The following is an 18,771-nucleotide window of genomic DNA, read 5'->3' on the forward strand; positions in this document are numbered from 1 at the left end:
TCAGCCTCCGGAGTACCTGGGACTACAGGCGCCTGCCACTACACTTGGCTAGTTTTTTTGTATTTTTAGTAGAGATGGGGTTTCACCGTGTTAGCCAGGATGGTCTCGATCTCCTGACCTCGTGATCCGCCTGCCTCGGCCTCCCAAAGTGCTGGGATTACAGGCGTGAGCCACCACACCCGGCCTGTAAGTGAATTTCATCATACTTTTTGTACTATCTTTGCAAATTATGGACACTACTGCCACTCCTCACATCAAGTCCAGCTGTCCTTTAAGTGGAGTTGAAATATCACACTACAGATTTACCAGTGAAACAGAAAGTTATTTTATCTGCAAAAAGGCCTGGAAACAGAAAGGCAAGGTGCCTATTTGTGGTGGATGAATGACCTCCATTTCATACTTTCTGCAGAGCCACGAGCAAGAGCTAAGTGATAAGAAATCATTGTGCTCTGCTGTAATCAGTGGTGCCTTTGCTTCCACAGTGACAGGAAACAAGGATGCATTTTACACTCACGGAATTTAGATTCTGTGAAATATGGCAATAGATAATGTTTGGGCTGAGTGAATAGTCTATAATTCCAGAAAGTTCCATCTCAATGTTAAAATCTAATGTTTAATTAACCTTTCCGTTTAAACCTTGTCACGTGGTGGATCCTCACACCCAGACTCCCTGCCCAGTTGTGGCAGATAACAAAGGCCTGTGGGGGAAAGCCCCATTTGGAGATGGGGATATTTGTATATGAAGCATCAGCCTCCAGACCAAGAAGTATTTGTGAATGAGCCCGTGATGCTGTGCTTGGCTGTTCCAGAGGGCCCTGAACCTGAGGGGGGCTATGTCTAGACGGTGTGAGCTGAGGGAGCTAGCTAGACAGGGTGAAGGAACATGTCAGCATAGAAAGATTGATACACATTAAAGACACCACCCCAATACTGATCAACTGGCAATGCCCGGGTATCCTGCGACTACACAAATCAAAGATGATCAGAAAAGCATGCCAAAAATAAAATAAATTAAATCAACTAAAACAGACCTGTGGCAATAGGATTAAAGATGGCGCATACGTTTTTATCCTTCGCACAGTTGAGCGCTCACACACCACAAGCAATGTCTACAATGTACCATGATGAGCAACTCCACGTTACTGAGCACCTATAAATAGTCTGGACCCCGAGGTGTGCAGCAGGAAGCAAAGGCTGAGACAGGCCCTGCAGAGCTGCACGTGCTCAGGTCTTCTATATTCACTAAACATGTTATTCACAAACTAGCATTAGGGCAGAGAGACCAAAGTCAAAACTTAGTAAGACTGAAGAGAAATACGATGCATAAAAGAAGATAGAAAAAGATACAGGAAGAAAAAAAAAGAGAAAAATATATAGGAAGAATAACATGGGACCCAAAATTCAAGGCCAGAAATATGTCACATTATCATCAGAACTTTTTAAAGAAATATTTCGTCTTTGCTTTTTTTCTTTGAAACAGGTCAGGCCGGGCGCGGTGGCTCAAGCCTGTAATCCCAGCACTTTGGGAGGCCGAGACGGGCGGATCACGAGGTCAGGAGATCGAGACCATCCTGGCTAACACGGTGAAACCCCGTCTCTATTAAGAAATACAAAAAAAAAACTAGCCGGGCGAGGTGGCGGGCGCCTGTAGTCCCAGCTACTCGGGAGGCTGAGGCCGGAGAATGGCGTAAACCCGGGAGGCGGAGCTTGCAGTGAGCTGAGATCCGGCCACTGCACGCCAGCCTGGGTGACAGCGTAAGACTCCGTCTCAAAAAAAAAAGAAACAGGTCATACAGGCTGGAGTGCACTGGTGCAATCTTGGCTCACTGCAACCTTGACCTCCCAGGCTCAGATGATCCTCCTACCTCAGCCTCCCAAGTAGCTGGGGCTACAGGTGCACACCACCATCCCTGGCTACTTTTTGTTTTTTGCTTTTTTGGGGGTTTTTTTTTTTGAGACACAGTCTCACTCTCACCTAGGAGAGAGTGCAGCGGTGTGATCTCAGCTCACTGCAACCTGCACCTCCTAGGTTCAAATAACCCTTGTGCCTTCAGTCTCCCAAATAGCTGGGGATACAGGTGCACACTATCACGCCCAACAAATTTTTGTATTTTTGGTAGAGACGGGGTTTCACCATGTTGGCCAGGCTGGTCTCGAACTCCTGGCCTCAAGTGATCCGCCCACCTCGGCCTCCCAACGTGCTGGGATTACAGGTGTGAGCCACCACTCCCAGCCAATTTTTATTTATTTATTTTTTTTATAGAGACGGGTTTTGCCACGTAGCCCAGGCTGGGCTATAACTTCCGGACTCAAGTCATCTGCCTGGCTCCCAAAGTGCTAGGACTACAGGTGTGAGCCATCGCTCCTGGTCAAGTCTGAAATAAAGAAAGGGAATAAAGAAAGGAAGAAAGAAAAGAAAAGGAGGGAGAGAGGGAGGGAGGGAGGAAGGGAGGGAGAAATGGCAGGCAGCACCTGGATTACATAAATATAAATCCAAAGGAGGAAATGTGCTAGATTCATTAAATTCATTCATCATATTATGACACCTCTGGAAACAAAAGGCTCCAGCTTCCATACTGTCTGCACGGAGCTCTCACGGCATGGTGTGGTCAGGAGCTGTCTAGGATGTTGTCAACCTGAGGGGCTGAGTCTGACCTAAGAAGGAGCCCCATGGAAGAGAGGAATACAAGTCATCAGGACTCATTTATGTGAAAGGAGCTGACATCCCCCCAAAGTCCTTGACAGAAGACCCCTGTGTGAGACGGTTTACGCACCCTCATCTTCATCCTTGTGTCTTGGGGTACAGATAGACGGGGCTGCAAGATCGACAGCCCACAAGGCTCACGTGACCTCCCTAACTCCACTCCACGTCTCCAGCTTCCTTCTCTCACTTGATATTCCATTTTCCAGCAAATGTGGCTGCATGGAAACTCTCGCCTTGCTGGTTTCCCTCCTCTGGGGCCTGGTCTTCAGCCTTCCCCAGCACAGGCATCACTCCCTTCTTCCCTTCAGTAAACCTTACTCCATGCCGCACGTGGGGGCTCCCAGCACTTTGGGAGGCTGAGGTGGACGGATCACTTGAGGTCAGGAGTTCAAGACCAGCCTGGCCAACATGGCGAAAACCCGTCTCTACTGAAAATACAAAAATCAGCTGGGCGTGCTGGCACATGCCTGTAATCTTAGCTACTCGGGAGGCTGAGGCAGGAGAATCGCTGGAACCCGGGAGGTGGAGGTTGCAGTGAGCTGAGATCGCACCACTGCACTCCTGTCTGGGTGACAGAGAGACTCCATCACAAAAAAAAAAAAAAAAAGATAAACCTTATCCCAAGAGGCTATTTGGGCTACAGGCCTTCTTCTGCCAGACCCCAGTCCCAGAAACATTAGGTGATTAGGCCCCTGCCTTTTTGGAGAAAGCTGGACGAATCTTTGAGGACATTGTTCTGTCAAGTCAAAGACTTAAAGATGCTGCTGCTGGGACCCATGACATTTCCCTCCTAGAACCTGCATCCCGGACACAGCAAACCTAAAGACAGAACAGGGAGGAGAGCCCGCCAGACGTGTTCCCAGAGGCAGCCCAGGCTGAATCTGCAGGTAACTGCTGGCAACTGGTTCTCACACCCCACAAGGTGTTCCTGATATGTATCAGTCAGTTCCCTTCTTTAGTTCTGCCCTGAACCTCCTCGGGGCTTTTCTGAAGAATGTTAATGAGAGACTTTTCTGCCTGGAACTTACTTGCTAAAACACCAGGTAGGGACACCCTTGGGGAGACTCTGATGACGAAAAGCAGGTTTTCTATCTTATAGAAATCTGTGGTTGGCCGGAGCACTTTTGGGTGCCACTGCTACTGCCCAAACAAATCACAATAAAAAAAGCTGAAAGTCCTCATGACCAACTAAAACTCGTCGAATGCAGAAGTCTACCCTTGGTGAACTCTGAAAACTCCAAGCTCAGCGGAGGGTTACACCCAATGCCAAGGCCCGGGGCAGACTGGCATCTCTCAGGAGGCAGGCTTTTCTAGCTGCTTCCTCACTGAGCACCAGTGAGGCTAGCAAAGTGCCTTCTATACAATACCCAAGATTAGTAAAAGGCTGTTTACAGAAAAAGAAAAAACCCCACATATTGTGACGGCTGCATTGACATATGCATTCAGCATTTGAGTTATTGAGTTACACTCCTTCTTTGCACCTGTTTTTCAAAACAATACATAGAAAACCCAAATTAAAAAAAAAAATTAACAATCCAAACAAAAGCTTACAAAGGATTTCTAGATTCTTTAGCCCCAGATGCACGTTCTGGGGTTCAAACGCTTTGCAAGGAGGAGAGGCGGCCTGTCCTAATAGCCACTGTGGGTAAAGGGGCTCTGCTCCCACTAGCCCGGCGAATGTGGGAGTCTTGAATCTACTCCTGAAGGCACAAAAGCAGCTACAGGTGTTTCTGTTGTTCTAATGCTACAGGTCTCTAGGTTATGGACTTTACAGCTGCCATTATTATGTCTTTATGATAAAACACACATTAAAAAAATACTTCTGGCCAGGCTCAGTGGCTCACACCTGTAATCCCAGCACTTTGGGAGGCTGAGGCAGGCAGATCACCTGAGGTTCCAAGATCACCTCTTGGAACACGTCCGGCTGGCTCTCCTCCCTGTTTGAGACCAGCCTGACCAACACGGAGAAACCCCATCTCTACTAAACATACAAAATTAGCCGGGCATGGTAGTGCATGCCTGTAATCCCAGCTACTCAGGAGGCTGAGGCAGGAGAATTGCTTGAACCCGGGAGGTGGAGGTTGCAGTGAGCCGAGATCGCGCCACTGCACTCCAGCCCTGGCAATGAGTAAAACTCTGTCTCAAACAAAACAAAACAAAACAAAAACTTCTATATTTGCTAAAACCCATGCTCCTTGCTTCTGAATAATGCACAAAATACCTAAATACACACATATTTGAATACAACCTCCCAAGTCCTTTGGTGGACTGTGACTGGAGAGGAAAATGAGGTGAGGAGAAACTGTCTCATCCCTTCACACTGAAAATACACATTTCCCCATCTCTGGAGAGGAAGGCGGCAAGATTTTTCCTGTGAAATTTCTAGAAGACTCTATCTTTGGATTAAACAAAAAATGTATAAGGAACTCTAAAGAAAGGTCATTTGCATACATGTCACAGAACATAATAGGTAGTGACAGTTCAATATTTCCAATGGTACCAAATGAATGCTAATCGAGCCATAGCTATATTGCCATAATCAAATTAGCGTCTCCATTTACCATCACACCTACATTTTAGGCCTCAGACAAGTCAGCTCTTGTGCCTCTGTCTTCACTTGCTGAGTGCCTTTATTTTTTTCATTTTTTTGAGATGGAGTCTCACTTCGTTGCCCAGGCTGGAGTGCAACGGCGCGATCTCGGCTCATGGCAACCTCCGCCTCCCAGGTTCAGGCAATTCTCCTGCCTCAGCCTCCCGAGTAGCTAGGATTACAGGTATGTGCCATCAAACCTGGCTAATTTTTGTTTTTGAGTAGAGATGAGGTTTCACCATGTTGGTCAGGCTGGTCTCCAATTCCACTCGCCTTGGCCTCCCAAAGTGCTGGGATTACAGGCATGAGCCACCGCCCCCAGCCTTCTGAGTGCCTTTATTTTTTTTTTTATTTTTTTTTTTTTTTGAGACGGAGTCTGGCTCTGTCGCCCAGGCTGGAGTGCAGTGGCCGGATCTCAGCTCACTGCAAGCTCCGCCTCCCGGGTTCACGCCATTCTCCTGCCTCAGCCTCCCGAGTAGCTGGGACTACAGGCGCCCGCCGCCTCGCCCGGCTAGTTTTTTGTATTTTTTAGTAGAGACGGGGTTTCGCCGTGTTAGCCAGGATGGTCTCGATCTCCTGACCTCGTGATCCGCCCGTCTCGGCCTCCCAAAGTGCTGGGATTACAGGCTTGAGCCACCGCGCCCGGCCTGAGTGCCTTTAAAAGGGCACCAAGACATTCTCTGAAAGGTTTCTATAGCCTATCACTGGGGCGTTATTAATTAGTGTCTGCCATATGTAAAGTGAGCCAATACAAATGCAAACCTGAGGTTGAGTTAGTTCATTTTCTAAATGCAAAATCCAAAGCAACTAGGTACTATCAAATCTCAGTATGGAAAAATAAGGTCGGTTCTGCAACATTCTGGCTGAACTGCTTCCAAGCAGGCCTAATTTCAAAAGCTAGTACAATTCCAAGGAAAAACTAACTCTGTGCCATCTAAGAGAGAAAACAGAAACACTGGGGACTGAGTATTTCAAACTGAAGTTTCTATCTTTATTATAGCACTGCCAGGGCGGGAATTTAAGATGCCTATGATTATAAAACTGTTTCACACCACAAAGAATGGCAAAAAAGCTTCCAATTAGACTATGGCTCACCAGAAACTGTGAGATGCATCCCAGGAACCAATACTTTATTTTTTAATTTTTATTTTTGAAATAGAGTCTTGCTCTGTCCCACAGGCTGGAGTGCGGTGGTGCGATCTCAGCTCACTGCAGTCTCTGCCTCCTGGGTTCAAGCAATTCTCCTACCTCAGTCTCCCAAGTAGCTGGGACTACAGACGTATGCCACCATGCCTGGCTAACTTTTGTCTTTTTAGTAGAAACAGGGTTTCACCACGTTGGCCAGGCTGGTCTCGAACTTCTGACCTCAAGTCATCCACCCACCTCCCAGCCTCCCTAAGTGTTGGGATTACAGGCGTGAGCCACCACACCCAGCCAAACACCCAAGACCTTTTTTTTTTTTTTTTTTTTTGAGACGGGGTCTCGCTCTGTCGCCCAGGCTGGAGTGCAGTGGCCCCATCTCAGCTCACTGCAAGCTCCGCCTCCCGGGTTTATGCCATTCTCCCACCTCAGCCTCCCAAGTAGCTGGGACTACAGGCGCCCGCCACCTCGCCTGGCTAGTTTTTTGTATTTTTTAGTAGAGACGGGGTTTCATCGTGTTAGCCAGGATGTCAAGACTTTGTTTTTTTTTTTTTTTTTTTGAGACGGAGTCTCGCTCTGTCGCCCGGGCTGGAGTGCAGTGGCCGGATCTCAGCTCACTGCAAGCTCCGCCTCCCGGGTTCCCGCCATTCTCCTGCCTCAGCCTCCCGAGTAGCTGGGACTACAGGCGCCCGCCACCTCGCCCGGCTAATTTTTGTATTTTTTAGTAGAGACGGGGTTTCACCGTGTTAGCCAGGATGGTCTCGATCTCCTGACCTCGTGATCCGCCCGTCTCGGCCTCCCAAAGTGCTGGGATTACAGGCTTGAGCCACCGCGCCCGGCCAAGACTTTGAATTGAGAAACAATCTTGCATGTTTGAAAGATGAAATATGGCCCTATCATCCTTATTGTAAAAAGGGGACAGAACATCATCAGAAACCGAGCAACTCCTGGGAGTCTACATCAAAACCCAAAGTCTACTTCTATTGTCTGGTAAACACTGCCCACCAGAGGGTACAAAGCAAACCAAGTAGAATACAAACCAGCTACATGACATAGTGTTATAAACAGAGAGATGTTCTCACATTAATTTCCTACATTATATCCCCAAAAAAGCTATGCATTTGTTTATATCGCAATTTTTTTTGGTGATAACCTTAAATATTTTGACATACATTTGAAAAATGGAAAGATGGGTTACTTTTTAAACTACCAGAACCATCCACGTAAAGTCAGCACAGATCTTCTACAGAAAACCACTTTGTCACTTCAGGTCACACAAACACCAAATTCTCACCAGCATACCTCCCAGTAAGGTAACAAAATGAACAGGTTACTTTCTCTTAAAGAGATGTCCAATTTTGCCTCTCTAGAAGACAGATAATACAACATTGTGGTTCTTTTTATTCTTTTTTTTTTTTTGAAACAGAGTCTGGCTCTGTCTCCCAGGCTGGAGTGCAGCAGCGGATCTTGGCTCACTGCAACCTCCACCTCCTGGGTTCAAGTGATTCTTGTGCCTCAGCCTCCTGAGTAGCTGGGATTACAGGTGTGTGCCACCATGCCTAGCTAATTTTTGTATTTTTAGTACAGATAGGGTTTCACCATGTTGGCCAGGCTGGTCTCCAACTCCTGATCTCATGTGATCCGCCCACCTCGACCTCCCAAAGTGCTGGGATTACAGGCGTGAGCCACCGCGCCTAGCTACTGCGGTTCTTATAAGCATACATCTTTAAGCTATAAATCAGGAATTCACGTAATATTAAGCCAAGGCAATTGGTTGACAATATAAAAAATAAGATCCAGCATCAGTCAAGTTATCAGAATATAATCTCACGGGAAACAGTTCAGATGAGACTTTTTACCTTAAACCTTGTGAGGATGGCATCTAGTTCTTTAACATTAGGAGTTCTTAAAATTACAATTTTGTAGGTGTTTTCTCAAGTAAGAAGCATTCCTAAGAGGCTGTTTGCTGAATCAAAGTAATTTAAATGTATTAACAATACTTTAAGACAAGCTACCTAATTAGTGGTGGATTTGGCGACTGCATATATGTAACACTATAGTTTCTTTGTTTAGGTAGCTTTTCCTTTTTAAACTCACATTCTTTCTAATCGGATTATGAAATTAAAAAGTTAGAATCAAAGAGACAAGACATTAATACTTATGACAACCTTTAGAGTATCTTCTAATCAGTTATAATCAACTATTTAAAGTACTTAAAATCTAGCATTCCTACTTAAAGCCTCTTCATCATGTTTAAAATAACAATAAAGCAAAAAAAGAAAGAAAGAAAGACAAATAAAAACTTAAACAAAAAAATCTGCCACCACACATCAAATATTTCCTCTAAAAAGGTGTATCACACTCTGGAACTTTTCCCAAGAATTTTAAACCAAACGCTAAAAAAAAAAAAAAAAAAAAAAAAGTAAAGGCTTCACAATGTTTCCTTTTAAAATAGATGTCCCTAAAGCTTAATAACATCACTCAAAAGCAGACTAACAGGCCCAAGGGACAAAGGGCACTTTTTCATTTAATGTCAAGTTATAATAATGTCATATCCATTTCCAACCATTTACAATGAAAGGACTTTGGAGAAACCAAATCTGTGAGTAACCACTCCAGGAGGCTGTGTCCCTCGAGACAGATCCCAGCCTAGGACTGACATCAATCTTACCTTCTGCATGTTTGGCTTGATACAGCGAACAAAGAAAGGATTAGAGGAGCTTAGCGTTGCCATTAAGGAATGCAGTGAGTCCTATTAGAAAGAAAAAGTATATGTTGATTTAGTCTCTTACTATGTCATTCTTTAAATTTTTCAGTACTCTAGGCACTTAGAAACAAGAATTTAAAAAACACAATATAAATCATAGGAGTAATAACTGAGAGGTTTTCATTTTTTAATTGTCATTCTAATATAAAGATATTGAGTCAATGTATTAATTGAAATTATTCGATAACACACCAAACTCATTTATCACTTCCTTTGAAATGGTACAATTTTAATAAACCATTCTGTCAACAAACAAAAATCATCCTAGGATATTTCAATGTTTAGTACAGAAACACTGAGAAATAGCCACTCTTCCACTGTCATTATTCTTCCCAATTCATTAGTCCCATCGAAATGACAGTCTATGCCAGCACTTCACTGGCCTCTGAGCCACAGTCTCTCACTCTTACCTTCAAATCACCAGACTTACAGACTCCAGATCAATCTTTAATACTTTCTTTTCCAACTGTTCTTTTTTTTTTTTTCCCCCAGAGTTTTTAACATTTACCCAAGCAGACAGAAGCATACAATGAGTTATCATTACCAGCTTCAGCTCAGGGCTAATCTCATTTCACCTGATCCATACATACTATACCCACCCCTGTGGAAAAGCAAATCCCAGACATGATGTGATTTCATCCATCAGCACTTCAGCACGTAGGATGAAAGGCTAAACACTTTAAAGCACTGTGTAACCACAGTATCATCACAGCTGAAGAGACCTGACATTAATTCCTTAAACTAACATTAAAATGTGCAGCGGTCTCACATTTCATATTAAAATGCTCAACTGTTTCAAATTTTATGATTTTTAAAAGTTTTATTTTATTGAAACAGGGTCTCACTCTGTCACCCAGGCTGCAGTGCAGTGGCATGATCACAGCTCACTGTAGTTTCAACCTCCCAGACTCAAGCGATCCTCCTACCTCAGACTCCGGAGTAGCTAGGACTACAAGGGCATGCCACCATGCCCGACTAACTTTTTAATTTTTTTGTAGAGATGAGGCCTTGCTACGTTGCCCAGGCTGGTCTCGGACTGCTCGACTCAAGCAATCTTTCCATCTAGGCCTCCTAAAGTGCTGGGATTACAGGCATGTGTCACCGTGCCCAGCCTATACATTTTAAAAGGTTTGTTCTTTTGCATCAAAATGCAAATACGGTCCATTCATTGTAGTTGGCTGATGCATCTTTTAAGTCTCTTTTAATCCATTGGCTTTCCCTCCAATTCTGTCTCTTTTTTTCTTCTCGTAACCTTGTTGAAGAAAACTGAACTGTCTAAACACTACATGGATTACTTACTTTTCCAGAAAACTTTTAAATTTCTCCCAGGACAAAACATCCTGACATTCACAGCCCTTCATATTCTGATACCAACTTAAATTCTCACGAGGTGTCCCGTCCAGCTGGTATTCTACTGTCTGTTGACAGTCCCCAGAGACAGGACTTGCCTCTCTGTGCCTGGGCTCTTCTCCTGCCCCTTGAAAACTCACCCACCCTTTTCCATTTCCTTCACTGCTAGTCCAGTTTAAAGTCTCAAACATTTCAAAAACTTTCCAAGGCTGGGTGCAGTGGCTCACATCTGTAATTCCAGCACTTTGGGAGGCTGAGGCAGAAGGATCGCTGGAGGCCAGATTTTCGAGATCAGCCTGGGCAACACAGTAAGACCCCATCTCAGTAAAACATCTAACAAATTAGCCAGGTATAAAATATTAGCCAGGCATGGTGGCGTGTGCCTCTAGTCCCAGCTGCTTGGGAGGCTGAGGCAGAAGAATCGCTTGAATCTGGGCGGTAGAGGTTGCAGTGAGCCAAGATCGTGCCATTGCATTCCAGCCTGGGTGACAGAATGAGACTCCATCTTAAAAAGAAAAAAAAAAAAAAAAAAAAGGGCCAGGTGCGGTGGCTCACGCCTGTAATCCCAGCACTTTGGGAGGCCGAGGCGGGCAGATCACGAGGTCAGGAGATGGAGACCATCCTGGCTAACACGGTGAAACCCCGTCTCTACTAAAAATGCAAAAAATTAGCCAGGCGTGGCGGCAGGCACCTGTAGTCCCAGCTACTCGGGAGGCTGAGGCAGGAGAATGGCGTGGACCCGGGAGGCAGAGCTTGCAGTTAGCCGAGATGGCACCACTGCACTCCAGCCTGGGTGGCCAAGCGAGACTTTCTCAAAAAAAAAAAAAAAAAAAAAAAAAAAAAAGCCAGGTGTAGTGGCTTACAGCTGTAGTGCCAGCTACTCAAGACGCTGAGCAGGGAGAATCACTGGAGCCTGGGAGTTTGAGGCTGCAGTGAGGCGTGATTATACTACTGCACTCCAGTCTGGATGACAGAACAAGACCCTGACACACACACACACACACACATACACACACGATGACAGAACAAGACCCTGACACACACACACACACACACGATGACAGAACAAGACCCTGACACACACACACACACACACACACACACACACACACACAGCTTTCCCAGAAGTCCTGGCAAAACTGGCCTTCTAGAAAAAGAAAAATGAACACCTCTGCTGGAAGATTAAGAGCCTAGGACAAGGTAACTGACATCAATCTTATCTAACCAGGGGAAAAAAAATCCACATATGAGAAGAAATATATCCCATTTCCACATGAGCCTCTCAATACAAATCAGAGTGGTCCCAAATGGCCTTAAGAAGGTACCTATTTCAAAAGCTTAGAAGAAGTAGTCATTTATTTTCTAAAAAAGGATCTACCTGTTTTTATCTGACTCAGAGAAAAAGTCTATTTTATTTCCTTTTTCCTTTTTTTTTAGACAGAGTCTAGGTCTTACTCTGTCACCGAGGCTGGAGTGCAGTGGTGCAATCACAGTTCGCTGCAACCTTGATCTCCCAGGCTCAGGCAATCCCCCCACCTCAGCCTCCTGAGTAGCTGAGACCACAGGCATGCGCCACCGTGCCCACATAATTTTTGTATTTTTTGTAGAGACAGGATTTCACCATGTTGCCCCGGCTGGTTTTGAACCCCTGAGCTCAGGTGATCTGCCCACCTCGGCCTCCCAAAGTGCTAAGATTACAGGCGTGAGCCAAAACTCTATTTTATTTCTAAAGCACTATCTGGTTTAAAAGCATGATATAAAAGGAAACAAAATTAAATATTCTCATAGACCTCACATACACCCAAATCCTCTTTTCAATTCTTTTTTTTTTTTCTTTATTATTATTATACTTTAAGTTCTAGGGTACATGTGCCTAACGTGCAGGTTTGTTACATATGTATACTTGTGCCATGTTGGCGTGCTGCACCCATCAACTCGTCAGCACCCATCAACTCGTCATTTACATCAGGTATAACTCCCAATGCAATACCTCCCCCCTCCCCCTCTCTTTTCAATTCTTAAAAGCACAGTGACGATGGATTCCTCTAAGCCAGCAGTGAAAACGAACCTTGAACTGGGAGCTGACTGTAGGCCGCCGATGTTTGCTTCCACATTTCAAGGTATCCTGGTTGTTGCGGCTTGAAACATGTTCAAAAAGATCGTAGATAAAGTCAAATCTGTGTGAGGCAAGAGCAGGACAACAGTGAGGCACACACACCCATTATTAGGTGCAAGATGACTGTAATTAATGGTGCCCTTTCCCAATGATAATTTAAAGTAATACACCCTAGGCCTGGAAGAACTAAGACAGCTTCTGAAGATTTCAAACCAACCCCTGCCAAAGAGCTTTAGGCACTGAAAACACGTGGCAGTGTCACAGATCAGAGTCTGGCAGAGAAGGGGACTGGCATGACAGTGACAAAGGGTGGAATCTCACTTAGGAGCTCTGTGCTTTCTGGAATGCCACGGAAGCCTCTGTAGCCTCGGTCTCCTCACCTGCAAAAGTGAGATATTTGTTTTGCCCATCCTGCAGTGTTGCAAAGATTGAAGCAGTTAATGGATGGAAATGTGCCCCTGGGGAACACTAATTACAGGGTGAGGCAAGCAATGGTTCAAATCCTGTCTCCCCCACTTCCTAGCTGTGTTGGTTGGGCAAGATGTTTCATCTCTCTCTTAGCCTCAAGTTTTTCATCTGGAAAATGGAAGTAATTTTTGAATTTATCCCCTAATGCCAGGGTGAGAATGAAAGGGGGAACATGTATGTAAAAGGTAGAAAGCATGGTACCTGGGATACCATATATGTTGATGTTAGTTATTATCAAAAAGTTCTGTAAAATCCATTGCTACTATTAACAAGGTAAAAGTGAAAAGCTTCCCAATAATTTTTTTTTTTTTAGACAGAGTTTCGCTTTTTCACCCAGGCTGGAGTGCAGTGGTGCGATCTCGGCTCTGCAACCTCTGCCTCCCGGGTTCCAGCTATTCTCCTATTTCAGCCTTCTGAGTAGCTGGGATTCCAGGCGCCTGTCATCACGCCTGGCTAATTTTTTTATTTTGAAGTAGAGACGGGGTTTCACCATGTTGGCCAGGCTGGTCTTGAAACTCCTGACCTCAGGTGATCCACCCGCCTTGGCCTCCCAAAGTGCTACGATTATAGGCGTGAGCCACCACACCCAACCTTCAATAATTTTTTAATCTTCCTTGCATGGAAGGTATCATGGGCTACGGAGCTGGCGGGTTAGTGGCTTCACTGTCGCCAAGACAGTCGGGGAAGACTTCTGAGCATCTGTCTCCCCAAAAGCGGCAATATTAGACCTTTCCCTGGTTGCTTCTTGCTTCGCCCCAACCTTTTTCATTTTTGTTCTCGGGTTCTCTTTAATGCTTACTCTTTGAAGTTCTCTAACTGTGCTTTGAGGTCTTTGGAGAAAAGCTTTGGTTCCATTAATATGTCACAGATGTCAAAGGTGAAAGTGAGTGAAGCAAGCGAACAGCCCCAGCTCCTCGGTTTGTAAAGGGAAACCTGGGGTCGAGACAGGAAGTTCTTTACCCCTCAGAAAACTGCTTCATGCCAGCACAGAGGCAGCTGGTGAAACTCCACCTCGCTGGTCTCCAGGCCTGCAATCTTTTCACCTCGACAAACTGCCTCTACTTAACATCAATACAGGGCTTTTATTTAAACGTATTGCATTAAATCGCATTAAACTAAGAAACTGCTTTGACAGCATGCTATGGTGTTTTTTAAACACCCATCATTTTTACAGGTGTGAAAACTCACCTAAAAATAAAATAGCTAACAATGTTGTAAATAGCGATTCCTCACACAGAAGAGTTAAAATAAGTTTGAAGATCAAATGTTTCAAATTCTGAGTTTCTAGGCTGATACTACCTTATATGGGCTCCCTTTGTCCCAATTCACTTCTATCTAAGTGACAGGTGGCCATCTAGTATTTACATTTCAAAAAGTAGTACAGCTTTTAAACTTTTTTGCTACTTTCCTTCTTTAGATATTAAAAATGTGTTTTTGTTACAGATTCCCATCAGATCCAACACAGGTGCTGAAAGCTTTCAGGTGACGGTTTTTTCCCTAAACTCTTCCTCTCTTACAAAGCCTCCTAAAAATATAACACTTCCGCCGGGCGCGGTGGCTCATGCCTGTAATCCCAGAACTTTGGGAGTCCGAGGCAGGTGGATCACGAGGTCAGGAGATCGAGACTATCCTGGCTAACATGGTGAAACCCCGTCTCTACTAAAAATACAAAAAAATTAGCCGGGCGTGGAGGCGGGCGCCTGTAGTCCCAGCTACTCGGGAGGCTGAGGCAGGAGAATGGCGTGAATCCGGGAGGTGGAGCTTGCAGTGAGCTGAGATTGTGCCACTGCACTCCAGCCTGGGCCACAAAGCAGACTCCACCTCAAAAAAAAAACAAAAACAAAAAACAAAACAAAATAGGACACTTCCTGGTCTAAAATATACAAATAGCTAAACTAATCACTGAAAGTTTCTGTGTGTTTTCTTTATTGATTTAATGGTGAAAATTTATAATTCATGAATGAATAAATGAATATGTAATAAATTTATAATTATAGCTGAATTAAGGCATATTTTACTAACTAGAGACACAGGAGTCCATAAAACCAAGGCTGAAATCAACCACACAGCTCTAAGCTCCCCATGAAGAAAGCAGGTCACACTGCTTAAGATCTCAGGCTCTCAAGCCAACCAGACCAGATCAAAACTGGAATCGATGGCTCACTCGTTACCAGTTGAGAGGTCTTGGGGAAGTCACTTAACAGCTTTAACTGCTCCAAGCCTCAGTTTCCTCATCTGCATAAAAGAGGATTAATAACAGTACATTACTTATGCCTCTGAGGTTGGTTTATTTCAGTACCTCACTAAACGGCAGTCATTGCTTGTATTATTTTATTATTTTTTTTTTTGAGACGGAGTCCCAGGTTCATGCCATTCTCCTGCCTCAGCCTCCTAAGTAGCTGGGACTGCAGGCGCCTGCCACTATGCCCAGCTAATTTTTTGTATTTTTAGTAGAGACGGGGTTTCACCCTGTTAGCCAGGATGGTCTCGATCTCCTGACCTTGTGATCCGTCTGCCTCAGCCTCCCAAAGTGCTGCAATATTACAGGCATGAGCCACTGCACCAAGTCTGCCTGTATTATTATTATTAATTTTTTTTTTTTTGAGACAGAGTTTCACTCTTGTCACCCAGGCTGGACTGCAATGGCACAATCTTGGGTCACTGCAAACTCCACCTCCCACGTTAAAGCAATTCTCCTGTTTCAGCCTCCCAAGTAGCTGGGATTACAGGTGCCTGCCACCATGCTTGGCTAATTTTTGTATTTTCAGTAGAGATGGGGTTTCTCTATGTTGGCCAGGTTGGTCTCAAACTCCTGACCTCAGGTGATTTGCCCACCTTGACATCCCAAAGTACTAGGATTACAGGCGTGAGCCACCGTGCCTGACCTTGCTTGTATTATTATGTTATACTTTTGAGTTATTTCATTGATGAAATATTACCTGGGGAAAACAATATTAAGTTTCTTACATAACAGCAATTTGTTCTATATTTGTGAATTAAAAGCATTTACACAAATATTCATTTACTTGCTAAGGACTTCTCAGGGAGAAGACTGACATACCGGCTTTCTCTTAGCAAATTGAGAAGGTCATCTCGAAATGTATCTCTGTTCTTCTCCAAGATACCTCGGACATCATATTGCACCTAGTTTTAAGAAATAAGAGGGGAGAAAACTATTGAAAGAATAGTTTTAGGTCATAAGCAATCTCCCTGAAAGATCCACAAAAAGAAATCATTCCAATAAATGTATTTATTTAGTTTTTAAGAGACAGGGTCTTGCTCTATTTCCCAGGCTGAAGTGCAGCGACGTGATCATAGCTCACGCAGCCTCAAATTCCTATGCCCAAGCAATCCTCCCACCTCGGCCTCCAGAACAGCTAGGACAACAGATGTGTCACCATGCCAGGCTAACTTTTTATAAAATATCTTGTAGATATTTTTTATATCTACGGTGCCCAGACTGGTCTCAAACTCCAGTCCTCAAGTGACCCTCCTGACTCAGCCTCCCAAAGTACTGGGACTATAGGCTCATGTGAGCCACCATACCAAGCCCAATAAATTCACGATTGGTTCTGAAACTACTGTTTTCTCTGAATATCAAACAGGCGAATATCAATAGGTATCTTAATAAAAAGTTACCTCTCCAGCATAGTGCTTCACTCCAAAATTGTTAACTGCAACTCTGGGCTTCACATAAAAGTGGTTATTCTAAAAAAAAAAAAAAAAAAAAAAAATTAGAAATAAAAATAGAATGCTTTATTTCACTCACTGATTTCCCTTGACTTCCAGAGAACACTAAATACAACAGACAGTGAAAATCATTTCCAAATTTGCCATAGATTTGCGTTTCAGGACACGGCATATGGTGCACTTTATAAAAACCATGTTAACTCTCGACTGTGTCATTGTAATAGATTAACAATTTTATGTTCTCTAAATAAGCTTGGGCATTCTGACAAGTAGCCCCAAATCTAACCCTTTTGCTTATTTCAATTTAGTTCTGGTAACAGGAGAACATCTTTGGTTTGAGAATAAAAGTTCAATGTGGGAAGCACAGTTGGGCCAGTGGACTGACATGTCTGGTTCGTAACCCCAACCCACAGATGTGCTACTTCGATGTGATTAAGAATTGCAGGTTTCTACATACAGCATGCTGACTGTGTAGCTTCTCCAGTAAGGTGCTGTCTGTGGCTTGAGGAAAATGGCTTTCTTCATTGATAAGGGCTAGGAGGCCAAGTTTCTAGAAGAAAGAAGAAAAAGAAGAAATGAATTAAAAGTTGAATGTATCTGGGTGCATGGTAGCTCATGTCTGTAATCCCAGCCCTTTGGGAGGCCAAGACAGGCAGATCATTTTAGGTCAGGAGTTCAAGACCAGCCTGGCCAACACAGTGAAACCTTGTTTCTACTAAAAATACAAAAAAATTAACTGGGTATGGTAGGCACACCTGTAATCCCAGCTACTGGGGAGGCTGAGGCGGGAGAATCACTTGAACCTGGGAGACAGAGGTTGCAGTGAGCCAAGATTGTGCCACTGTACTCCAGGCTGGGCGACAGAGTGAAACTCCGTCTCAGAAAGAAAAAGAAAAAGAAAAAAAGTTGAATGTGTGTGTCCCAAACTATTTTGAGAGCTCTTCTCTACTCTTTATCAAATGAGTGGTTAAAAGAAAAGGCATGGTAATTTCTTGATTGGAAAATCCATAATGATACACTATAGAGAAAACCAATTAAGTTCTATGTAAATCTTAAAAAAAAAAATTGAGCCCATTGCAATTCTGTGGATAAAACTTCTACTTCTGTGGATAAAACTTTTACAACTGCCAAATCTATATTGGTACTGGCAAGGTTTTGCTTCTGCCTTAAAATCTAAGGGAAGCCAATTCACACACTGCTGATTCTAAAATACTGAGTTCAATGAGACAATAGGTTTGAAGCGGCCAGGTATTTAAATTCAACCTTGCACATTTACATTTAGGTTTCCAAACAGTCCATTGTGTTCTAAACATTCACATCTTTGATGTGCGTGTTCGTGCACGTTATTTTGTTCCCATAAATATGAATCAGACCAGCTGGACCCCCTTGGGACTGCAACCATTCTTCAAAAATACATTACCTTCTCAATCAAGTCCAGGCATTCTCCATTGTCTATCCAGTCAATATCTTCCCACACTAATCCTTCCCTGTAGGAAGATTTTAAATAGCCAAGTTAAATGAAAACTTAGCTTCAAAACTATCTAATCTAGTTGCTGCTTTAAAAAAAAAAAAAATGGAAATAGAATTCTATGAGTGCTTACCGGCTATATTCTAGTTGTTCTAAAGAAAAAATATGCTTGTTGAAGTATTCCTGAAGTTTCTCATTTGCATAGTTTATATTGAACTGTTCAAAGTGATTAACCTAAGGGGGGAAAGCATTCAATAAGTATCTTTAGCGCACTTACGATTACATGGAAAGGTGAAGAAAAGACAAAACAAAGATCTGCAGAGAAAAATATCAGTGCTTGTTGCCTGGCACGGTGGCTCACGCCTATAATCCTAGCACATTGGGAGGCCGAGGTGGGCAGATCACCTGAGGTCGGCAGTCAGAGACCAGCCTGACCAACATGGTGCAACTCCATCTCTACCGAAAATACAAAAAAATT

The 18,771-nt window shown here is 43.9% G+C and overlaps 1 protein-coding gene across 2 annotated transcripts in view; it reads right to left on the reverse strand.

The window, feature by feature from the left end:
- MYO10 (myosin X) overlaps positions 1-18,771 on the reverse strand; it is a 283,038-nt gene that overhangs the window by 84,879 nt on the left and 179,388 nt on the right. For both annotated transcript variants that reach the window (XM_031666095.1, XM_031666096.1), the window contains 7 exons: positions 18,427-18,527; positions 18,246-18,312; positions 17,283-17,375; positions 16,775-16,843; positions 16,197-16,279; positions 12,620-12,728; positions 9,106-9,186 (listed from right to left, as the gene is read on the reverse strand). In XM_031666095.1, coding sequence (XP_031521955.1) covers positions 9,106-9,186; positions 12,620-12,728; positions 16,197-16,279; positions 16,775-16,843; positions 17,283-17,375; positions 18,246-18,312; positions 18,427-18,527 — 603 coding nt within the window. The remainder of the gene's footprint in view (positions 1-9,105; positions 9,187-12,619; positions 12,729-16,196; positions 16,280-16,774; positions 16,844-17,282; positions 17,376-18,245; positions 18,313-18,426; positions 18,528-18,771) is intronic.

Source organism: Papio anubis, chromosome 5, assembly GCF_008728515.1.
Source record: "Papio anubis isolate 15944 chromosome 5, Panubis1.0, whole genome shotgun sequence".
NCBI classification, from domain to species: Eukaryota; Metazoa; Chordata; class Mammalia; order Primates; family Cercopithecidae; genus Papio; species Papio anubis.